Below are 25,943 nucleotides of genomic sequence, written 5' to 3'. Positions count from 1 at the left end.
AAGGTATTTAGTCACCAGATCAGAGTGAAATAATGTCTCAAATACAATAAAGTGACAAAGAAAAGTAAGGTGGAGATAACAAGAGACAGCACCACACTTTGCTCTCTTACTATGACATGAACTTCAAAAGCAGATGGGCAAAACTGGCAAAAAAAAAATACACTCAAGATAGGGCAATAAAACAATAACGATATCGTTCGCGATATAACTTTTCCTCGATTGAAATATGAGACCGCTGTCATTCTCCGCCAGTGTCTCCGAATTTCCGCTCCGCTTTCATTCTCCGGTTATCCGGTTAAAATAATAGTTATCGTGTCTCACTGGTTATGATATCTTCATAGCTCACTTAGGAGTCAAAGGGAACCGAAATAGTGATCTGATGTATATCGTGATGTATATCGATACTGACATGAAAAAAATCATCGTGATAAGACTTTTTACCATATCGCCCAGCCCTAACTCAAGATTGGCCATATTTCTATGTACAATGCAAAGCAGGCAGTTTCTGTGAATGTAATAAGTAGAGAAGTTTAGACGACAGATAACGTTATAGGTGAAGAATTGCACTTAGGTTTAAATCTAATAAGATTACATGAGATTTTATTGATCCCAAGAGGGCATATTCACAGTAGATTACTATTGAAAAACAGTCCAGATTGTTGAAAACTGGACAAAATAGAAAGTAGCTTTTTTAATATGGATTTATTTATTTATCTTTTTTAATTTAATTTATTTATTTTTAGTTTAAATTATCCTGGAGAAATATCAGCTAATGGATCTTACTTCTACAGGCGCACCGTGCAGTGAAAAGATCATTTTTTTATGTAGCTTCTAAAAATCATTGAACATGAACTCGTATCTGTCCCGGAGGTCAAACACACCCGTATCAAGATGAAATGAGTGAATTGGGTCTCTGACTCCTCGTAGCGACTCTGCTCTCCATTTGATCCTAAGCGGTTTGATAAAAGCTCTTTTAGCCCGCGGCTGTCGGAGCCCTCAACACCTTAGCTGCTGTTCAGACTCTGCAGAAACAACTCAATGAAATCATGAAACCTAACAGTTTTCTTCAGGATTCCCGACAATCTCCTCCACACAAACATTCACTCATTTTTCATGACAGTTTTTACTACTTCATTGTACTTTAAAATAAAGACACAGTTTTTTTATTGTGAGCAATCCACTGTACATTTGGTTCATAAGAGTTAATCTAAAACCTACTGAAATATATGCACACACACTGATGAGTATTATGAATGTATTGAATCTGAATTTTGGTCTTGCTTTAATTTGCAGGTCCACAATTTCCATAATTTATTGGAAATAAACATTTAATTTGGTACTAATTATATGGAGGAAAACGACAATGCTCAAAAAACCGGATTGATTAATTAATTCACATCTTGCTCAAATAATCTTGTAGTTGCTGCTGGGCTGTAAAATTGTGACATTTGAATAATTAAATCCAACATATCTGAAAAATTTTCCTTTTTTTTCTTTTTGCATCATTTTGTATCCCCTCTCTAAATTTGGACTTTATTTTGGGTCTGTAAACACAGGCAGAAATCTTTTTTCTCCTCAGCAGCAGTTTGTGGAGTTTGAGTGACAGAGTAGATAATTGATCATTAAATGCAATCACAGTTGATCAGATCAGATCAATGGAGAGGAGCAGCTGCAGCAGAGGCCAGTGAATGCAAACTTTTAGACCGAGCAGAATGAACGGCTGCAGTTTCACTACATCGGGCTGCTGCTGCTGCTGCTCCATCTGTGCCCAGAGTAAGCTCTGCACTCTGAGTGTCGTGCAATGAATAACCTTATGTTTTTGGTGTTTTTTGCCTTTGTTTGATTGAAACAGCAGCTGCTGCTGCAAGGACATAACCTTTGTAGAAGGGTCAACACATGCTGGCAGACGTTTTCATGAATGTGTGGGAGACCCTGCCATCTGTATATATAAACTGTTCATTCTGAGGTGACAAAAACACAATAATTCTAAGTTTTAGGTGATTTAAAACTCGTGAAAACATAGTTATCAATATTGCATTCCATTTCTGCTCGTAGATGCCACTAAATGCTACATGCTAAACACTGGACCTTTAAATTGTATCATTTTTTGAGGGAAATTCACCTTTAAAGTGCTTATAAACTCAAATAACTCTTTCAGATTATTTTCTCTTTGACATATAATTTGTACCAAGTTAATTTAGATTTTGTATTCATAAGTAGGAAATAATCAGTAAATTATGGATCTGTAAAATAAAACAAAAACTTTTTTTTTTTGATGTGACCTTTAAGTCACAATTCATTATCTTGGCGAACAGTTGTCCAAGACAGGCTGTCTTCTGTCAGTCTCACTGTGTCAGTATAGCTGCATGTTACTCAGCCCAGCTCTGTTCAGTTTTGAGATCCTAAAGTTTCCAAAGATACTAAATATTCTTGGCTGTGTTAAACAAAATTTGTATAAAAAGGAGGTCAAAAACTTTATTATCTTATGTAATGGTGTAGCTATAAAAACTTCCACCTTGGGTTTTAAATATTTGGACCACTAACTGTACTGTGAGGAAAAACTGCTTTGTCAAAACTTTGAAGCTTCTTAAAGGGAAATTTAAAGCGAATGTCAAGAGGTTAAATCCATTTCAATAATAAAAAGGGAGGAAACGCATTAAGACTTTTAAGTTTAAACCCACAGCGGCAGATATAGAAGAACAGAAAGGCGGCGCAGCTCAGTATCAGGAGGGCAGCGCTAATAATGAATTCCTGCTGATTAAATCCAGTGTGAGTTAAAAAAGCTGCCATCAGCTTTTCCACGTTTATTAAGTGTAAGAAGTGAGCAGTGACGTGCTCTGCAGCTCAAGCAGGAAATTAACAACTCACTGACAAATGAGCCATCATCTGAAAAAGTACAGACAAAGGTGTCTTCTGTTTTTTATGAGCTGTGTCATGTATGTTCATTCATTTCACTCAACCATGGCAGGAGGTGTAGGAAGACACATATGATAAAATCTGTCATGGTGATAAATCCCCTCTACATACGAATGCATTCAGCTCTACTGACAGCAGCAGGGTTCATATAGAAACCAGTTAGTGCAGTATAATTAATCAAAATGATCAAAATCATCCACAAATCCGACTGAAACGGTTAAAAACTGCTTTCAAAGTTAAATTCAGTGCTTACGATTTCCTCACCTCATAACGCACTATGACCAACGTCCCTACAGCTTCAGGCAAATTAGATTTAAGCCTTTTTAAGACTTTTTTTTAATGCCACTAACTCGAATCTAAGAATAAAAAGACATGATCAGTTATTTTTTGCCCAACTGTTTACTTCAACATGATGCTTTAGTGATGTAAAAAGTTAAATAAACATGTTAAATTTGGTAAATTATTCAAAAAATAGAAATTACCAATTATTTTAGGGATTTTACAGTGCAAGAGTACAAAAACAGTTTCATAATATCCTACTTCCAATGTCTTAGCAGTTTTAAGACTTCTGAAAGATTGATTTAAGACATTTTAATACTAATTAACACACGTATTTGTGCAGGTTTTGTTGCATTTGAAAGCAGAAAACAGACTGAAGGCTCCATATATCTCCGTATGTAGTGTTAAGCATAAAAAGAGTCCTTACACACCGACCCTTTAAGCTACTGCTATTGTCAAACGAAAGGAAAAAGTGAAGAGAGGAAAGCTGCGTGGTGACTTGTGTGGTGACTTACGTTGGTGACGGCGTCGATGTTAGCGCCGGCCAAGCAGAGATGACGGACAACCTCAAGGCTCCCGTTGTTTGCAGCCAGGTGGAGGGGAGTTCTGCCGTACTGGATAAAGAGAGAGAAATATGGACATTTTTTGTTTGACATTTACAGCTTATGATGTAGCAGGAGGGGTAATCAAAGCAGGAGCACCACTGTGTTCACATCGTCCTCTGTAGTTACCATAATAACAGGAATAATCATCAGCAATCACAGTTTTTCAGAGTAAACCCCAAATACTGACTGACTCCTACAAAAGTTTTCTGTGCCTGAAAATAAAAGAAAAGACTTTTGAAAATATCAATGCCCACTACAAAATAATCTTGTTAGAAAGCAGAATTTCAATCAATTCCCTTTTGTGAAAACTTGAAAACACAAGGAGGCATTCATCCCGTTTCATTCTGCCGTAAACAGAACTGGAGACATTTTCAATTCCACCCTTCTCATTTTTCTCCCCAGTGTCTGCAGCTGACAGTGAACACAAATCCAGGCACAGACTCAGCAATGTGTGATATGCTGCTTCAGATAAACTTTAAAAAAAAAAGAAAGAAAGAAGAAAAACAAGCAGAAACTGAAAATAATGAATAAATCAAAACATCTCCAGCAGTGCTGTCTGCTCCTGACACACATCGCTTCCCTGAGCCGCTCTGGGAAAAAACATGTTTCCAGCGTCAGAGAAAAGCAACCCAATCGCAGAATACATTAAAATGGATGGCGTCAAAATAGAAAACGAAAAGGCAGAAACATGTGTGGGAAGTCGTGCCTGGCGGCAGGATGGGATCACCCTGGTGTATGAAAGCTCTCGTAAAGGACCAGTTTACACAAAAAAAACACTCACAGATGTTAAACGTCACGAGTTAAACGAGTCCTGAATCTCAACTACAGCCACAATAAATAGATGTGGATTAAATATTTTTATAGTTTTATAATAGTTATATATTGAATGCCAGATTTATGAACCCAGTCAAGATTAGAATCGATCACACAGCAAAAATCCTCAGGCTGTATAAATTTACAGTCAGAGAAATCCCTTTAATCCCTTTAATATGTTTGCTCTCTGTGTTTATTTATCCCTCTGTTTGGCCTGTGATTAGCTTTAGTTCAGCCTGGATGGAGCAGCTAACACTACATGGTCAAAAGTATGTGGACACCTGACCAATGAAGCCATTTATGACTGTTAAAACATCTCATTTCTGAAACATGGACATTTATCTGCAGCAATAACAGCATCGGCTCTTTTGGGAGGGCTTTACACCAGATATTGAACCTGCTTGCTGGGATTTCTCCAATTCAGGCATTAGGGAGGTCCAACAATAGCTGCAATTACATGGACAATGCTTCTGTAATCTGACACTGAAACCGTTCAGATTAGAGATTTGTTTCATGGATGCTAAATAAAGTGATCACATTAGTTGGGTTTACATGCCCCCAGCATTTAATCGAAATATAAGTTTACACATATTATAGAAGTTAATCTAATTTAATAGAGAGGAACGTTAATGTAACCTCGGTTATTTTCTGTAGCTACAAATTACAGAAGTCCCCAAAACATCCCAGATGTGGACTGTCAACAGAAACAACGATTTTTGCCTCACATGCAGGCTTCTTCAGACCATTGTTTTCCAGCGACACCAATTTGCAGCAACATCGTTATACTATATAAAGACGGTTTCAAAATAAAAATAAAAATTTACTCACATACAAAAGTAGCACTAACAGAGCGCTTAATATTATTTGAATTTATAAACAGTACTCTGTCAATTTGCTCTGTTTCTTTTTTATCAGACAAAAAATGTAGATGTTTTTTACCTTGACATGTTTCGACTGACAACTGCAGTCTTCCTTAGAAGCGTCACCTGACCGCTGTGACGCGTCCTTCAGGTCAGGTGATGCTTCTGAGGAAGACTGCAGTACTCCTACATAAAAAGGAAACAATAAATAATCAAAAACAAGAAGACAAAATGAGCTTGCTTGATCTGGTTCTCTGTCAAAGTCAGCAGAGGTGGGGCACCTGGTGGCACAGTGGATAGAGCGGGTGCCCCATGTATAGAGGCTGGGTCCTCACCGCAGCGGCCGCGGGTTCGATTCCAGCCTCGGCCCTTTGCTACATGTCATCCCCTCTCTCTTTCACCCTTTCAAACTTGTGCTGTCCTATTCGTTAAAGGCAAAAACGCCCCAAAAATATCTTAAAAAAAAAGAAAAAATCAGCAGAGGTGAGCAATACAAACAGCTGTTGTGGCATGTCACCTCCACATCACCTAATGTGGACCCCTAAATGGGAGAGACATGCAGAAAGTATTTATTTATTCAAACCACAGAGAAACTATCTCATAAAGTGTTCACATGGTTATTTGATGCCAAAATTTGATCAAATTGAACAGTTTCTTGAAAGGTTTATACCACCTCCCTAAACATGACTGAAAATTTCTTCTGATTGGGCTGAATTAGATCAGTTTCCTCCATTAGAGGTTGTTACATCAGGAGCTTTTTATTCTGATCATAAGTGGAATATAAAAGTCTGTGTAAACGAATGGGCGATAAGGTCTGGGTCCATGGGTATTACAGTTCTGTGAGTGATACTGGTGCAGCGGGCACTGGCAGTGGTTTGTCCTTACCTTGTTGGGGAGGTCGAGACTGGCCTTGGCGCTGCAGAGCGCTGTGACGACTGGCAGGTTTCCGTCTTTACAGGCGATGTGCAGCGGTGTGTTACCATGGCGATCCTGCTGGTCCAGGTGGCAGTGGTGTCTGAGGAGGCAGCGGACCACTCAATCTGACACCTCCGCACGGCCAAGTGGAGGGCTGTGTGGCCGTCCTGCAGAGAGAGCGAGAGACAATGAAAATTCTCCAGAGTCATATGATTGTTGGTGCTTTTCAACACATTTGCATTCATGTGTGGAGCTAAAAGCTCAGTGAGAGCACTGCAGAAAGGTGACAGGTTCACTCAACCGGTGTGTCTCCTGGTGATGAACACAGATGATGATCACCGCTCCTTGTTGCATGTAACACACATCCCTCCCACTGCTCAGGAGGCAGTCAACCTGCGCTGCACAGTTGGGTGAAGAGTTCAAGTTCAACTGAGCTGAAGCGTTCAGGTCTGATTACCTTGTCAGTCGCCTCTAGGTCGGCCCTGTGCTCCACCAGGCACTCTACAATGTCCACAAAGCCCCGAGCAGATGCCGTCAGCAGCGGACTCTCCCCCTCACGGTTCTTTGCATCCACGTGGCAACCTGCCTGGCAGAGCGCTCTGGCTACTGGCGAGTATCCGTGCCATGCAGCGCAATGCAGCGGGGTCTCCTGCTCCTAGAGACAGAGACGTAAAATGAAGAATAAAAACCTCTGGTTCTCTGGTTGAAGAGAGGTCACCTCAAGAAAAGTTGCAGATGTTTTGTTGTATGGGAACGTATTCATGTGATTACCCTGTCCGCCAGGTCTGGGTTGGCCCGGATGCTGCACAGGTAGCTCACCACATCCACGTTGCCGTAGCGAGCCGCCACATGAAGAGCTGTCTCTCCAGACTGGAGGACACAACAAAGAATTAACATCAATAAAATCATCAGCAGTCTACAAAGATGCTCATATAAACCACAACAAATAATAAAATGACAGGATGTCTTTACAGTTTTTACAACTATCACTTCTATGAGGAACTAAAATTACTGCCTCACTCTTGCTTGCCTCCACAAACAGTCTAGTTGCAGGTACGGTTTACAATCATGTCAGTTAAAACATGGTGATTCACACAATCCTCCCCTCCTTCAGCAGCACAGATGATCTACACAAGCACAGTTTTTAGATTTGTGTCACCAATTCAGTATCTGGCCAAATGTCTCCCCTTCTGTTACTGAGATTTGATGTTGAGATAATGGCCTTAAAAGTGTTTTTTGCAGAACATTAAAATATCACAGTCAAACTGACCTTTGACCTTTTGAATATATAATATCATCACTTGAAGGTTAGATTTTATTAGACATGTGTGCAATTTTGTCATAATTAGAGCATGAATTATGGATTTATGGCCAAATCTTGTTTTGTGAGGCCACAGTGACCTTGACCTTTGACCACCAAATTCTTATCAGTTCATTGTAAAGTGAAAGTGAATGTTTCCCTTAAGACCTTTTTTGAGAGCATTCACGAAATGAGACAGACGCAATTGCAAAATTGTAATTGGTTCAATATTAAATTCAAGTGAACGTTTGCCCCAAATTGATAACCAAATAGTGACCTATGACCACCACAGTCTAAACAGTTCATTGTTGAGTACAAGTGGACGTTTGTGCCAAATTTGAAAACTTTCCCTCAAAGCGTTTTCCGGTATATGGCGTTCACGAGAATGAGACAGACAGACTTTGACCTATGATCACCAAAATCTAAACAGTTCATCACTGAGTTAAAGTGGACATTTGTGCCAGTTTTGAAGAAAATCCCTCAGGGAAATCTTGAAATATCGCGTTGTAGTAGCTGGTGATTTTGAACAACTCATCCTTCAGCTCCAGAAATGTAGCCAGATCAAGCACAAATGTGATTTTGTTTTTTAAACTTTGATTAAAAAATGACAAATAACTCTACCTTCTATCATAAGAATAGCACAGATAACCTGAAAACATAGTGCCTCGTGCCAAAGAAACATGATAAAATCACCAGCAGTTAAAAACTCCATCAAGACGCTTATATAAACCACAACTTCAAATAAAATAGAAGGATGTCTTAACAATTTTTATGATAATCATTTCCATAAGGAAAATTATTTTAAGGCAGTGACGTCTCCTTAAACCTCCACTCAAACAAGGCATCCAGATTTTTTACTGTCCTGCGTATGCAGCCATCAGACTCGAAATCGATCCATCAGCTCTAACTTTATGGCTTCCAGTCAGAGGGGAAGCTCGTTAGTGGGAAGCTGCTTCTGTGAAACAACACCCAAGACGACGTGTTGGCTTGTAGGTGGGAAAGTGAACAGTTTAAAATAGCATCTGGTGGTTTTATGTTGGAAAAACTTTGCACATCTATTTAATTAGGGGAATTTACGTAAATGCACAGACGTGGAAGTTGTTAAGAAAAGGTGTTGAAAGCTTTTTCCTTTGTATAAGACAATGACTTGGTTTCACACAGACACCTCAGCGTGTGATTTTTAGGGTTACAGTTAAATAAAGATAAACTTTAATGCTGCTCTGACAGAAGGGGACGCCACCCAGCGGGGAAAATGATTGAAGAGATTGGGGAAAAAATGCTTTTGGGATTTCGTCCACCCTGCTCTGTGATGGAGGCTACACTGGCATCGAAAGCAAACACACATACAACCCATCGCTCTCAGCAAGACCTGTTTCCATAGCAACAGCAAATAAGCTGATAAAATGCCAGATTAACTGGTTTCTCCCCAGGTGCTTACTGTGGTGAATGTGTGTGTGTGTGTGTGTGTGTGTGTGTGTGTGTGTGTGTGTGTGTGTGTGTGTGTGTGTATGTGGGCATTTTTTGGGAGAATCAAAGTAATGCTCCTCAGGAGGCTTGATAGGTGGGAGTGTGTGAGTAACTGCAGAGAGATAACAGAGTATGGTGGTGAGTAGTAGTGAGTACGTGTGTTTCTGCACGTGTGCATGTGTGTTGGGAGGAAAAGGAGGCACTTGATTCACCTTATCTTGGACATCCAGAGGGCATTTCTTTTCATGGAGGAATTTCAGGGTCTCGACGTGGCCGTGTCTCGCTGCGTAGTAGATAGCGTTGGCTCCACTCTGAGGGTTTCAAGAGAGAAGAAAATTCCAGGATTTAGCCTTGACCTTTACTAGAAAATGAAGCTCTCTGGGAATGTGTCTGCAGCATGATGATATGAACGCATCCTCCTAAAATGCTGCACAGAACGATTTCTGACAAAGAGCTTGGGACTATTTTGAGGACATGCTGGCTCGTATTCTCCCCAGTTAAACCACTAGAGCTGCAACTTGCTGTCGTTGTTGCTGGCTAGAAATCTGGTGACAATGTGTCCGTAATTTGCACATAATAGCACACTGATGTTTGCAATCCTGATGACTCAGTGATGATTTACAATAGACCAAATAATTCCAGATTTACGAGAAGCACCAAGTGCAGATAAACAGTGAAGGAATGGATCATATTTAACCCTGCAGGCCTGCAGGTCTGGAAGGCATGTTTTCTTTTAAAACTTTTTTGCGAGTTTTAATTTTTTTTTATTGCTGGTAATGTTGACCATAGAAACAGATGAGCCACTAGGTCCCCTGACACTCACCCTTCCCACTAAAGGAGTCAGAGGGACAGCTGTAGGACTGGTAGTTTTATCCTTTTTGAAGAAATATAGTCTGCTGGATAGCAGTTAGTTTCCTTATTGTGATTATATGGTGTAATATGTATGTGATTCTATTTACTTTTCTAGGTTTCTTGATGTTTTTGATGTATTTTATTTTGTAAATATTGTTATATTGAGTCATTGTATATATATATATATATATATAATATATATAAAGTCATAAAATCCTTGCTGTTTTTCTGATATGTTTTGTAAATGTTGTTTGAACTATGCTCACTTCGGAAAATGTTATTTAATACATTTTGAAAATGCCTTATTAGTCATGTGACTCGTGTGTATATATCACACCTGTGAACACTCTTGTATTTTCACTGAGCAAACCTAAAGAAGCTACAGGCATAATCGATCTCAATAAAGTCACAGTAAAGATCTTCAGTGTGCGGTTGTGGACTCTAAATGCTCCTGCTACCAACCAGCACCTGATGATTACACTGGCCGTGCACGGGGGGGTTCATTCATTGACCCTGGTTTTAACTAATTGCACTTTATTCTTGTAATATGTTTTATTTCATTGTGTTTTAAGCCCACATGTCATTTACATTTTGTCAAATAAAATTGAATATGTGGTAATTTTTCATATGTGCACACGACTAAAGAGAAATCTGGATGCAGTGGCTTAACTCGATGGGGACCATCGGGGCAATGAGTTTATGGGGACATATATTTATAGTGTAGACAGCCACCCTCGTGATCCAAATGACTGTCACATTACTGCAGCTGTGACGCCTTTAATGTACGTTTGTTTAACTCCACAGCTGGCTGTCAGGGTCACACTGATTTGAGTTTTGATTACCTTGTCGTGGGCCTGGATCTCTGCGCCTTTCCTCATCAGCACCTCAATGATCTGAATGTTGCCGCAGCCGGCTGCGATCAGGAGGGGAGGAGTCCCGTGCTGCAAAATAAAAAGCACACATTGTGATTTTTAGTTATTAATGACCATGATATGTTTGTATATCTTTAATGTGTGCTAAAGATGGAGCTGTAATCTCAATCTGATAACAAGTAATTACAACTAAGGAATATTTGAAAATAGGCGGATTTTCTCCCACTGCTTCTTTAAAAAAGCTGGGAATTAATATGGATGGACGTATCTTAGTTTTTTGACAGCACTGACGTCTTACGTAACTTTGGGTGTCTGTATAGTGATGGTTATTCAAGCCGAGGTAATAAAGGGAGGAAAGAGGATGGAGGAAAATGTAAAGATGACCTTTTCTGCCCAAGTTCCTGAGCTTAAACATAGAAGAAAGTGAGAAATCTGGCAATTACCAGCACTAACTCTGATCTCTAAAGCTCTCTGTCACTGACTGTAGTGTGTTCTCCTCCTCCTCCTCTCCATATCACTATTTTCTCACTCCCCTTCTCCTCTTTTTCTTCCCATTTCCCTCTTTTCCTCTACACTTCACTGAGTTTAATAACATCACATCCCCCCATCGCCCGTCAGCTGTCAACAAACAGCGTCTCATCTCCACTGAAACAGCGAGCAGAATGAAGATGAGGAGGTTGTTGAGTCTGGAAATCAAACTGAAATTCTTTTAACTCAGCATTATTTTTTACATGTCCTTTTTTTTCAATAAATACATATAAATCAAAATTTAATAAGCGTTAACTGCTACATTTGAACTCTTTGATTATCATTATTTTTACTCTTTAAGAAGGCTCAATACTTTGTTTTTTGCGGCTGATTTCAGCCGAGTCCTCCACCTCGGATCATCTAGTTTTCCATTTCCATGTCATTCACACGGATTAGTGTCAGAGATTAACAAGGATGTTTCTCTCTGACTGTTAAGTTGCCTTTGAATGTGCAGAAAGCTCCTCTGTTTAAGATGGTCGTAACAAAGAGGCTTATCTGTTATCTGCCTGTTTACATACGGTGTTTGAACTTTGCGACCTCTGCGTATATAGAAAGAAAATGTGCTGAAACAGAAGTGGCTCGGGTAAAAACCTGTGATTCGGAGATCATTTTTTGAGCGATATGGACAAAAACGAAGGTGTGACTTCTAGCATGCAAGTATTGTGTCATATCCTCGGCTTTTTCAGGGTTCCTTCACATTTTAATGGGCAAAATTTAAAAACTTGTCCATGACTTTTCGAGAGCCCTTTTTTTTTTCTTGCTCCATCTGCCCAGCATTTTTCAAACTGTAAAATAAATAAATGCACATGATGGTAAACAAAGCATCACACACACACACACACACACACACACACACACACACACACACACACAGCAACAATTCATTCACAGCTACTGTTTATTAAAATTAAAATTTGCTGTTATGCAACATTACTTGTGCATCATTCACAGAAAACGACTGTAACAATGTCATTACAGCCAACAAAACTCCATGACTTTTCCAGGTCTAAAAAATTTATTTGTGAAATTCCATGACTTTTCCAGGTTTTCCATGAATGTGGGAACCCTGTTATTCAAATCTGTGTTTGGAGTACTCTTTTCATATTTGTTTTGATTGTTGAGACTGGGATGAAGTGGTGTCTGCTGCACTCGTAGCTTTTAAAGGGACGGATCAGATATTTTTGAAGCAGAGTCAGACATACTTCCATCAAAAAATTCGATTCTCCCTCGTTGCATGTATACTGGGACAAGGACAGCAGTCCAGTTAAATGGCCTAATCGAGCTTTAACCGTAGCTCAATTAAACTGTGCATGTAAATGTGCTGACTGACAATGCCTTATATAACCCCACTTTAAAAAAATAAAAACTACCCCTTTAAAAACACTAAAAAAATCAGACAAACTCCATTCCTTTGCCTTTGTCTCAACAGTCATCCTAAAAATAAGCATGATCTTGTGATCACAAACTTCCAAAACAGTTCCTAAAACAGGCCGCCGGACTTCCTCCAGGAAAAATCACGTGGACACAAAAGTTAACAGACTCTTGACCAGTCAGCTGCCTCTGTGACGACGCTGAACTGAACTGAGGTCTGTTTGTGGGAAAGTGGACTGCAGTACAGACGTGGCATCACGGCGTCATTCCTGCAGATCCTAAGGACGTGAGCTCTGTGAAATTCTGTGTGTTTCTAACAGCTATAAATGTGTAATTATTATAAAACCAGAACAGGACACATTTTACAAATCTCATACATAATATATCATCGCCAAAAACAGGGCTATTACTCTTTATTTAGACTATGTTGGTCACCTTGTTTGGCTGGTTGACGTCGTAGCTGTTCAAGGGAGCCGAGCAGGTGCTGCAGACCGGGCACGTTGTCGTCGTTTATGGCGTGAATGATGGCCTTCATCACAAAGGAGTCTTCCTCATCCTAGACGGGTGGGAAAGATAGTTATTACTCTTCTACAGTTCACGGGATGATGATCTAATCCTGTGAACATTAATCCTGTGAATTCTTTCTATCACATGCTCTCTCTGAGTCTCTCTTTCATCTTTACGCTCATGCATGAACACACACAGAAACAAACAGAAGTTTCAGGTTCAAAATATATCAAGACTTTTTTTTTTCTCCAAGTCTGTGACATGTGACCCAATAACCTTCATCCAGAGTCAGCTGGATGGCACAGAATTCAGCTGTGACGCTCTGCTGCACAAAGAGACGAGCAGGAGAAAGGCAGGGAGGCGAGGAGGAGGGAGGAGAGGAGAGGAGGCGAGGCGGAGGTGGCGTTTATTCTGCCAAGCGTGACACTTTGGTTACATTCCTCAACATAACCTCCCTGCTGGAGGAGCCGTGACTACGCCACCTCAGAGGGGCTGCAAATACAACACGAATATGTACGAGCAGCAAACCGCCTGCTGGGGATTCACTGTCAACTCAGTTTGGGATTTTTACCTTTTTACTGAAAACTGCAGTTCATGACAGGATGGAGAAGTTTTATCAAGCTACCTCATTTTCTTTTTGATGTGTAATAAAATGTGATGTGCGCAAACTTGCAAATATTTGTCACTTATTTATTTTGCCATTTGAATTTATGCTTTATCTGTTTTATTTCTATTTATTTGTGGCTTTATTGCTTTTTTAAATTGTTGTTTTTGGTCTATTTCTTTGTATTAGTTTATATCAACATTATGCGGCCTGCATCTTGCGTTATTTGTCCTCTGGTTTTTAATTTGATCCTAACTCCTAACTCTTAGTTTCTTCTTGCTTATGTTTAATAGGACTGTGTGGCTTTCCGCTGTTGTTGCCATCTGTGTATCCCATTTCTGTTTTGCTTTGTTTGTCAAAGTACATTGTAAACTCTGCATTTAAAGGTGCTATATAAATAAAGTTACTATTTTTAAATGAAGTTATTATTAATATAAAATTTATTAACATTCTACAGTAGGCCTCCCACTCTAATAAAAGAAGAAAGAAGTCTAAGAAGTAAGAAGTATATCTGTTTTTCTCTTTCTTGACCCCTGATGTGACACATCTGGTCCTGAATAACAGTCTCCACATTTAAAAAAAACACAAGGACGGATGCTGGTATCCGGGAAATAAAGATGTGGTCTCGTATGACTAAAAGTTCAGAGAAAACTAGGGCAGGCAGCTGGGATGAGTAATGCTTTTCCGTCCCTTAAAAAGTTATTTTTGAGGTGTTTTGTAAAGGTGACTAAACCTTGTATGCTTGTTACCTCAGCAGGATGACTCTCCCAAAATATGTTCGTCTTAGTCCACAGTCATTCATTCCTCTGCCAGTTTCACTTATAATAATTTGTGTTGCAAAAATAAGCCGATTAGTCGATTGACAGAAAAGTGTGATAACTGATTCATCGTTTAACTCTTTCAAACCAGGATCTACATCAGTTTTGTTGTGTTGTCTTCAGACGCCTTTACAAGCATTTAAACCTCTGAAAACTGAGAAAATTGGTCTGATTTTTTGAAAAATAAATGATAAATGTAGCAATGAGCAATTTAGCAGGAAATGTCCCAAAAATGACAAAAATATAGTTGATGTTGGTGGTTAAAAAAAAAAAAAAAAACCAGGGGAAAATGTCTTGAAAACTATACTTATACTTATTTATATTTTAAAATATGTGATAGAAAAAAAGTATACATTTAAATAAATTCACATTTTTTTTTATAATATTCATAATGAAGCATATTTGTGTGTAATTTTCTTGTTTCTAAATAATTTTTTGGTAAGAATTATCCGCAGAGGTGTCCTCCTCTCCAAAACAAGCAGACCCCGTGATTTGAATAAAGCAGTTTTACTTTAAAAAATCCGTGTTTACTCAACGCCCTCAAAAAATTACAGCAGTAAATAACAGCAGTAAATCTCATGAGTGTTGCAGAATTACAGAGTCGTCCTCCACACCAAAGAGAGAGAAAACACATGGTTTCAAAGATAAAGTATAAAAACTGACAGCTGAACAAAAGCATTAAAGCATCACTGCTTCTACATTGAGAAATGTTGAGGTTTTGAGGAAAATAATATATAATTACTTCATATTCTACTTTGGTTCATTTTAAAACCTAAACAATGAATCAAAAACTATTGGCAGATAAATCAATAATTGATATAAACATTAGTTTCAGCCCTTCTGCTAATACCAATACTCTCATACTCCTTTTTCTCTGATGTGTGCACTTCCTCCCACGTTCTCATTTAGAGCCTCTGACACAAACAACTTCTTAGTTGAAAATTTACAGAAGGGCCGCTGCACTAAAAACAACCTCTGAGTCTTTCAGTAAAGCACTTAACCCTGGAGCTGCCCAGGCAATAAAGACAACCACCTATTAGAGCAGAGGTTCACAACTGGTGGGTTGCGGTCCAAAAGTGGGTGGCAGGTCTGTTCAGAATGGACTGTAAGTGACTTGTGAACATGTCAAAAAAAAAAACCCAGTATGGTAAATTTCCTGCAGAACTTTTATTTTGAAGTGCCGAATCCTGCTTTTCAGCAAACTTTTTTATTGCCATGTTGTTGGTATCATTTGGCCTATTAACATGCTGCGCCTTTGCAGCTTTGATATGGCACTGATCTATTAAAAAAGTGCAATTTTTCACATGTGCAATTGACACTATATTTCTTATATATATATATTATTTCTAGACCGTTTTTGTTGGCACTTTGTAATTTTATTTTATTTATGTTACTGTTTTTGCACCTTGTTTTTTATTATCTAATATTTCAATATCTTAATATTTTTACATTTGTAATTATTTTCTTACTATCATATTGTTTCCTTCGCTGCTTACACTTCTTCATACCTCTTAGCTGCTGCAGTATTGGGAATTTTCCCACTGTGGGATTAATAAAGGATTATTTTATCTTATCTTGAAGCAATAATATGTAGGCCTACTTTTTGTGTTTGCATTGCTATTTATTTACTAAGTTTTAAGTAACTGCACTTTATTCTTGCAATATGTCTTATTTCATGTGTTATTTACATTTTGTGAAATGAAATTTAAAATGCAGTTATTTATCTTACATGTAGACCTTGAACTAATGACGAAGGACCAAAATCTGGACCCTGTGGTTGGACCAGCTGAGAACCACTTTATTAGAAAGCTGCAGTTCTGTTTGTGGACTACAGGGGGCGTTTACTTCTACCTGTCAGCTCACCTGTGGTGTGGTGTGAAGCTGCTGCGTAATCCTGTAATAAGGAAACAGGCCTGGCCTCGGCCTACTGGTAATGCTTTGTAAATGATTAAGCCTTTCACCGAAGCTGCAGTGTTTACATCTCACAGGCTTGACAGTATCCACATACATACAAACATAACATAAAAGCTCTCTAATGTATCACCATCTGTGTGCAAACAATCTGACTTGTACATTTACACGAGTTTCTCTCTCACATTCCTGAACACTCAACCTGGTTTTGAGGTTACACACACACACACACACACACACACACACAGAAATTCCAACAATTCTGCAAACACCTGACCTGTGGCACCGCGTGGGAAACGAGGAACAGATCAATTACATGTAAGAGCTCAAGATTCTCGGAGAGATTGTGGAGCTACAAATACCAGAGCTGTAACCGAGAGCTCGGGGTCCTTATAACAAAATGCACTTCAGCAAAAGCAATCTGAAACTCATTAAGCTGCCAGTCTCCTGTCAATTACGTTTATTTGGTTTATATTAAAGATAGGAAAGGGCTGCGGAGATTAAAGTAATGGCTCTTTTGTTTTAGATGTTTTACTCAAGTGCAATTTAAAGCCTTGGTTGTGTTAATAGCTGTTGAACTCAATCAACTTAATGAATTTGTGAAGTTAAGCAATATCGCCTGTCCTCTGCTTTAATGTCTTTGTGTACTTGTTCAGAGAATCAGATCTTACCAGCGTGTCGTCGCTGCGCGCCACACTTATGTTGCTTCTGGACAGGAAGGAGCGGGACAGGCGGTTGCATAAGGAGATAAGTCGGACGGATTGCTGCAAAAGAGGAGAAGAAGAACGGCGGATCATGAATGAGAGGAAGTAGAACGGGTTAATGTCACGTTGAAGGGACCATGAACGGGCAGGCAGGTGTAGACATAAAGCATTTTTCTGCTCCATTTAAGTCAGCTTCACTCATTGTGATCCATTCTTTGATAACACACTGCCCTTCATACTGTGAGGTGACTTGACTCTGGACTTTTTTCTGCTGTGCAAAAAAATTTACAATAATTTTATTTATGATATTTTTTTGTCCCTCAAAAAGCAATTTGAGGCAAGCCAGTTTGCAAACACAAATACACACAAAATGTTTACACACATAAAATACAAGATATGATGACGTGTGATGTGATAATGGCAGAAACCAACGATATCCAACACCCAAAAGACAATTATTAGTATTATTATTGTTTATCTCAAAGTAAACAGACCATCCCTGGCACCACAGCCCTTCTGGAATAAATCCCTTATATTTGTTTTATGTACAGGCAAACTAAAATGAAGTCCCCTTATCTTGTATGCCTTTTTGAGGGCTTGTTCGGTATTAAACTGTGCAATCGATCTCTCTGTTTTTTCAGAATAAACAAAATCCGAGTCATCTGCTGAATTAGTGCCGAGTAGGTCTTGGGGCTTTTAGACATTTAAAATGACTACATCGAGTATAAACTGTTGTCATGCCATTTTTTGTGTCCCTTCCTCTCTAACGGCTCTGCCTCAGCAACAGCGCAACTTGCAAATATTTGTCACTTATGAACTGGAGAGTTGATAGTTTCTGTCGTGCATGTTTAATGGCGTTGCAGTAACAGTTTAACTTTCTGCTAACTGTTGATCCAAAGCTTCAGGTCTTACGGCAAAAAACATCGACACTCCACTTTAAATTATTTAACTGTAGTTCATTTAATTTTGTATTTTAGTAGTATTTCAAAAAGTGGAGATATATTATGTGGTACAATGTAGCCAAAAAATACCATGATATTCTTTTAAAGCCAAACTTCCCTGCCTTACATATAACTAATAAAAATGTCCTTTAAATCCCAAGAGCTGGCACTTGACACTGCACTCCTCTGGGTCCTCAGCAACACACCCACCGAATGAGAAGTTCATGGGGTGAAAAGTTGTTGAGAAAATTGAAGGACAGACATGCGAAAAGAGGCTCCTTCCATTTTAGTTAGATTGTGAGATATTTCATAAACCTGACACTTTTTCAAGTCTACTTTAACAACCAACATTCCCATCTCTGCTTTGTCATGTTTTGGCGTTAGTCACGTGTGGAAAAAAATAAAGTGAAATCGAGGTTACTGCAAAGCCAGACGCTTCCAGCGTGCCACAACTGAGCATGAAGACAGAGACATGGCATGACAGCACCGCCAAACCACCACAGATAAACTGTCCCTGCGCTTCTTTCAGGCTAAGAAGCGATGCTGGGTCAGCCGTGACAAACCGCAACAGACAAGGACACGACCACTAAAGCGGCATTGGCGGTAAATGTGATGGTTCTTATGGCGAGCCTGCAGCAACTGTGGCGACATTAAAGTAGAAAATCAGAGGAGGCTTTTTGGCAATAAGCTGTCAAAGTGAAGTGTTTTGGGTATGTGATGAGTTTACTCAGCAAGTTTTGTGTCTTTCCCAAAGTTGGAAAGACAGCATCAAAGGAAATCACTTACTTTCCATTTTCTTCGAGCTGCAAACTTCTTGAACTTCTCCATGTTGACCGCCGACTCCTTTCTGCTCAGTGCTTGTTGAGTGTCTTTTGGCTGATTTCACGAACAGAAAAAAATGAATTAATAGAGAAAGAAACTTGTGAGAATGATCTTGGCAAGATAGATTTGGTACAGAATCAATCAGTTGAGGCTTGGCAACATCGAGCTCATAAATCCTGAGCTGTTTCAAACTTCAAATACTGCCACAAAATAAAGGAAACATATTAAATCTTAAAGGATTGGAAAGTTTCACATTAAATAGAAATGCCCTCAGTCAGCCAGAGAAAAGCAGAGTCCAACCTTGATCCAGGGGTGCTGGAGGCTGTCCTGAATCGTCATTCTCTTTCTGCAGACAGAAGATGAAAAAAACATTTTAAACACAGAATAGTTAAGGGATGTCTTTTGATATTTCGCAGTTCAAAAGTTCATCCAATATTTTCCAGCATGACACAGCCTTTATATACTCAAAGCAACGACTATTTATGACCAAAGACACACAGAGGTATGAGGTCACTTTAAACCAAACTATAAAATTAATGTTATTTTATTTTTAAGATGAAAAAATATGCCCTGAGTTTTGTGTGAAATAGAAAAAAAAAATCAATTCCAATCACTTAAGTTAATGTGTCATTTTTACTTAGTGCTTTACTACCTTTTTACAGCTCTACAAATATATATATATATACATATATATTACTTTTCATTATGCATATACATATACCACATTCCTGTTTACATTAGTTTAATTACTTTGACAATTACTGTATGACTGTCCTCCACAAGTGTATCATATTTTATTTCATATGTTATATTTTATCCCTGTATTTCAACAAAGCATTTCTTCTCTCTTTAAATTAATTTATTTTGACCTCCAGGAACACCAGAGCTTATAAGGCACATCAGATGCATTTTTTTAAATGTGAGAGATTTAAGTGATGAATGCAGCCACCCTGCTGTTCAGTCAGAGACACTGATTGCTGTCAACAGTCCATGAAAGCTGCGGACAAGTTGAACGAGGGATTACTGATCACAGACAGCAAACACAGCTGTGTGTGCAGAAGGATAAATGAAATCGTCAATCTCAAGTAGCCGTAAAGAAATGGTTATGATACAGTTGCGAGATACTAATATCGAGTCTTGTTATAAAATTATCACAATCCTTGAGAGAGTTTTTTCTTCCAGCAGTATGACTCAGCCTGCTGTGTTCAGACCGGCATCAGCACTGCGTGAAGAAACGCAGCCTCTCGTTAGGTATAACGAGGCCACTGAGTTTACACAACAGAAAATACACTGGTCAACAAAAATCCAGTGTTTTGGTGTCGAATAAGCCATCAATCTCATGGATCTCTCATTTTAACCAGATACCCTGGACTGTGTAAACAGCAATCTCCCTCCAACACAGCCAATGGAGATTTAAAATTTCATTTTGTCACAGTGTTATAGGTGAAATTCATCAAATATAGAGTTGAAACGATTAGAAAATCAACATGAAATTAATCATACAGGTAATTTTATTTAAAGCAGAAATGCCAAAACTTAACTTGTTCCAGCCTCTAAAATTAGCAGATATGTTGCTTTTCTCTTTTTATTTGCTGTTAACTGAATATCTTTGAGTTTAAGACTATTGGTCGCACAAGAACAAGGCATTTAATACATCAGCTTGAACTCTTTGAGGAAATAATGGCAGATTATTCGATAATGAAAACAATTTTCTAAGTTTGCTGCATCCCAACTGAAGCCTTAGTAGTATAAACAATATGACAATATATCTGATGGGTCATATAAACAAACAGGATTCCTATTAATTAAAAGACTCCTGGATGCTATATTCTTATTTATATATAGGTAATTCAGTCATTTCTCACTGTATCTCCTCTCCATTTAAATGGTGTGATATCAGTGTTTTCTGCATAATTAGAAAGTATATATTTTTTCTTTAAATCTAGTGAGAGTGTGTTTTACCATTCTGTGTCCCCTCTCTAATTCTTACGTTTTTGCAGGTATGTGAGCGCAGCTCAGGGGGAACTTATCATGAGTTTCTTTTTTCCTTCAGTGGCAGATAAAGGACTTAAAGTTCAGGGCTGATAATTGGTCCGTTGACCTGTCCAAAACTGATCCAATCAAAGGTTGAGAGGAACAGCTGCTGGAGCTTTTTAGACCCAGTTTAATGAAAGGTTAGTTTCACTTTCACTACCCCTGTTGTTCTACTGCTCAGTTTGTGCCCAGAGTGCAATCATTAACTGAGTGGTATATATACTCAACCAGCGCCCCTACTCAGTGGTCCAGCTCCAAAAATATAAAATAAATACATGACAGAGGATGTCTTAATCGTGGAAGGTCGCCACAAATAAATGAATGCGTGTGAATCTCTTGATATTAACCTTTGTTGACCTATAACATCTCATTTCCTTTTTTGAAACTCTTTTTACTTCTCTTAATATAAGTGTCTGTTTAGGTACTGAGACATCCGAATAAAGAAGGGAACAATCTACGTGACAATCAATTGTGCACTACTTCCCATACGATATGTAAATTTTAAAAATCAAGAGTAGAGTAGGTGTTTCAAAAAACATAAAGTCAGCACTCCATCAACACACAGATTATATATTTACTTAACATTATCAACAGACAAACCCTCTGAAAGTCAACAATCAATATTCAGTTACCACCTGACGTTCAATAAAAGCCTTACAGAAAACTGGTGTGGTTTGAAACACAGACGCCGCTTCCCTCATTACAGCTGCTGTAAACGAACAATGAAAACAACAAGACATTGTTTTTCAAAGTTTCAGTTGGTTCAACGTAGGACAATATAACCACTGACGAAACTGGTGTGGTCGAATACACACACACACACACACCACTGCCACTTCCTCCTGTTGACATCTGTTCAATACCACATCCTTGTTTCACACACACAAACACACACACCTGAGTCAAAGTAGAAGCCCACAGATTCACTGTACTGACGGCCGTGACAGTGAACTTGAGGGGTGATTGTGTCTTTCCACATTTTAGGTGAGGAAATGTCCCACATGCACTGGTAAAATCACAGTGTTTGTGCAGTCCAGTTTCATGGTCAACGCTATTAATGTGTCTTTTTCAAGGGAGCCGTCATTAATCTTCCTGCCAGCTGAGTGGATCCATGTCCGCTCACATTGTAGATCAATTAAAAGCCGTTCTGTTTTGATGCACTCGGTGGACGATTTCTAAAAGCCCCATTAGCTGAAGTTTGTAAAGTCACTCTCCTCTTTCGCCCGCTGTCTGTTTAAAACGCCTGGTTCCTTTTTTCTTCATCCTGTCTAAATGAAATTATCTTCACACCTATAATTATTCACCACTGTTCGCCCCCTTCGCTCTCGCTCTATTGTTCAGTCTATAAGTGCTGCTGCAGCCACTCAGCTGTTGCTAGAGCAACTTGGTAATAAGGAAGACGCGCACAGTTTTAGGTACCGAATCATCTCTGGTGACAGGATGGTTTTATTTGGAATACCTGCAGTGGGCCAGTTTTCAATTCTCTTGTCAAAGTTTTAGAATTAAAAAAAAATCAACCAATCAACAAGAAAATACTTAGAAAAATGGCTTTTAAAGTTAATTATTAAATAATTTATATCGAGTTAGTGTTGAAATGGAAGTTTTTATTTACAATGCTGCATTAGTTTTGTATTCTAACTGGAAATGAGCTGCTGTTTTTTTCATCTGAAGTCTTATCTTGTTCTAGATGTATTCAGAAAGATGGACTTTAAATGTATATTCCTCTAAAACAGATACATAGACTTCAGATTCAAATTCTGACTTTACTGTAAGACTTCATATCTGAAAACCATTTTCCCACAACTAAACTTGTCTGACTGGTGCACACTCCGATTCATATATTAACCAACTGGTAGAAAAATCTATTACCAACAATTTTACTTAAACTGATTATTCCTTTAAGATAAGCAAAAGGTAAGATGAACAAAACAATAAGGTGTTGGAGGCAAAAAAACAGTAACAGTAAGCAAAACTGTCATTGCCTATTTCAGACCAACGCAGTTATATCGATGGGAAGTGCCCATGTTGTCTAAGTTACACCCAACTGTCCCCCCATGGGTGTTTGGGTCTTAAAATGAGCTGTGGTCAACCAACAAAACCAATAAAAACCTGGTCTAAAGTCAGAATGGTACAGTGATTTCCCGCTATTTAAATGGTGCATTATTCAGTACACTCTGCTTGTTATACACACAAGGATGCACTGATGGGTTACAGGTGGAAATATTTAAATATTAATTACATTCTGTAAAATATGAGTGTAGCAGAGAGCAGGACTTGCAGGACTTGCAGGACTTGCAGGACTTGCAGGACTTGCAGGACTTGATGTCCAACTCCCCATTAAGAGAGATGCTGTGCACATTTAAACACGAGGAGCAGCGTACCTTCATTTCAGAAGCTTAAAGTTAAGTTCTCTTTCCTCTGTCAAGCTTTCAAAGTTTTGCAGTTTTTAGTTTCGCTTCTTTAATGTCCCACGATATTTGCTGCAGTGATATCACTGTTCTTACTGCATTACTGTCAGAAAAATGCTCGCTGTGCACCAGCTGCAGACTCACTAATGGGAATGGATGATGACCATCTGATTGGTTGAATTCCTGTTACACCCAAAAGACACCTATAATTAATTAATGGACTAAATACAACCTTGCCTTACTTTGCACCCAGAATATGCGCCATTTAACCAGGAAAAGTGAGGCTGGCCACACCCTAAATGCACTTATGCCCTTCACTTCATACCATGCTCTGTGGAAGTTTAAATATTCCTCGATGTCTGAGCATTAGCAGAGATCAGAAAAGTTAGTTAATAAACTGGTTGTTTGCAAAAGAAAAAAACATGCAGAAGTTTTGATTTTTATTTATTTCTGTCATCAAGGTGGAAAGCCAGAAATGTTCTTTTGTTTGGATAAAATAAGTGATTTAAAGACTTTAAGTTGGATCACTGAAAATTGTGATTTTTAATTTTGCACAATTTTGTCACATTTTATTTTATTGACAGAAAACAATAATATCTTGAAAGAAAATGTATATGATAGCTTTAAATCCCTGTTTAAACATCAGACAAAGGGGTCATACATACTTTGGATCTTTGACGAGGAGCCGTGCTATGAAGTCTTTGGCCAGGACGCTGGTGCCGCTGAAGAACTCCTCATCAAATGTGTAGTCGACGGCCGACACGTTGGCCAGAGTCTCCTGCTTATTGTCGCCCAGGAATGGAGACGCACCACTCAGACTGCACAGACGGGACAGAGGACAAGCATGAGGTTAGAGGTGTACAAACGGATAAAAGACCAAGATAATCTGATGAATTTCTTTTTGACTGCATGTGAAGCTCTGTGTTTGTGCCTTCATCAACTCAACATCTTCAAAACCTGCTAATTTAATCCACTCTAAAAGCAACACTCTTCTCCCGTTATCTGACTCAGTGGTTCTTGTAATCAATAGATTTCAATTCAAACACTAAATCACCCGCCGCTGATTAGCTGCAGCCCTTGAAAATGAAACTGAGACTTTCCTGTTCGTTGATATCGGGAATGTGATTACGGAGCTGCAACTACTGGTGACTCATTAGTGAAGGCTTGCTATCAAACTGACGTATTCTGTGTGTTAGTCAAACATTGTCAGAGGAGAGCCAGCTGGACGTCTCTCACTAACAACGGATACGTGAGGAGTTTTAGCAGAGTGCAGGAATTGTAACATATTTTTACACCTTTAAATTGAACATACACAAGCAGTGATGGAGCGTATGCCAGCTGACATTGGATGAGAGGCAGGATACACCCTGGACAGGTTGCCAGATTAACACAGTGTTGACACAAAAAGACGGACAACCATTGACGCTCACATACACACAAAACACAAAACACAAAACACAAAACCAGAACCCTCTTGCTTAAGGGGACAATGTACCACAGTGCCAGCCAAAATTAGTATGATTTTAAGAAAACAATAGTGAAATTAATGCATTATGGGTAGGGATGTCATTCGATATTTAGTATCTGCTGATATTGATTCCCAGTACTTGTATTTACCTGGTTAATACAGCTGCACAATGCACACTTCAAGTACTTCATATCTTCTATCATATCTTCATATATGCTCTCATCACAGTTCCACTGCAGCATTGTTTTTCCAACAAATAAAATAAAAACTAAAATGTGTCTTCAGAAATTGCTTTGCTGTAATATGAACAACTGAATTGTACCCTGCTGTAATTGTTGCTTCTGCAATGTTTCTTCAGTGCATCCTTTGCTGGAGGAGATAAGAGAGGAAGCACTGAAAACCCTTTCTCAACATTTAAAGAATTCAAACAGCTCCTATCATGGCTTCCTTCCACTTGGCTACTTCTGGGTCATTTCACGCAATTAGGAACCTTCCTATTCAAAAAGACTATTTGACCGCAGCCCACACACTGAGCTGAGCGGTCATGCATGCAGATAAGGTCTCAGTGACACCAAACAGCGATCCCTGACAAAGCCCTGGCCTTCACTTCTCCACTGAAACCTCTCCAGCTCATCAGCTCCAGCTGTTAATTAACACGCCAGCTGGGATAGACGTGGAGGTGGTGCAGGTCAAGCTCAAGTTGAGCGGAAATGTATAAATTTATCGACTATGTGAGGTGCAGCTGCTCACAACAAACAAGTAATTAAAGGCAACTCTTCGCCGAGCCAGGCAGCAATATCAGCAGGAAAAGTGTGAAGTCAGGACGCTGTGGCGACATTTTATCCACCAAAATGTTTCCCAAATGACACTTAAGGATGCGCAGTGCACAATTCTGAACAACCTGAAGCCCAAATTAGGGCTCCAGCAGGGCAGAAAGCTGGCTGATTC

The 25,943-nt window shown here is 39.0% G+C and overlaps 1 protein-coding gene across 1 annotated transcript in view; it reads right to left on the bottom strand.

Moving 5' to 3' along the window:
* dapk1 (death-associated protein kinase 1) overlaps positions 1-25,943 on the bottom strand; it is a 94,993-nt gene that overhangs the window by 16,811 nt on the left and 52,239 nt on the right. The window contains 13 exon segments of the mRNA XM_042487731.1: positions 3,711-3,809; positions 6,359-6,507; positions 6,510-6,555; positions 6,846-7,043; positions 7,160-7,258; positions 9,368-9,466; positions 10,850-10,948; positions 13,214-13,246; positions 13,248-13,334; positions 17,290-17,382; positions 19,050-19,139; positions 19,386-19,431; positions 24,193-24,345. Coding sequence (XP_042343665.1) covers positions 3,711-3,809; positions 6,359-6,507; positions 6,510-6,555; positions 6,846-7,043; positions 7,160-7,258; positions 9,368-9,466; positions 10,850-10,948; positions 13,214-13,246; positions 13,248-13,334; positions 17,290-17,382; positions 19,050-19,139; positions 19,386-19,431; positions 24,193-24,345 — 1,291 coding nt within the window.

This window comes from Plectropomus leopardus, chromosome 6 (assembly GCF_008729295.1).
Source record: "Plectropomus leopardus isolate mb chromosome 6, YSFRI_Pleo_2.0, whole genome shotgun sequence".
NCBI lineage: Eukaryota > Metazoa > Chordata > Actinopteri > Perciformes > Serranidae > Plectropomus > Plectropomus leopardus.
Note: the sequence above shows the minus strand (reverse complement) of the source record. Positions and strands in the feature narration are given on the sequence as shown.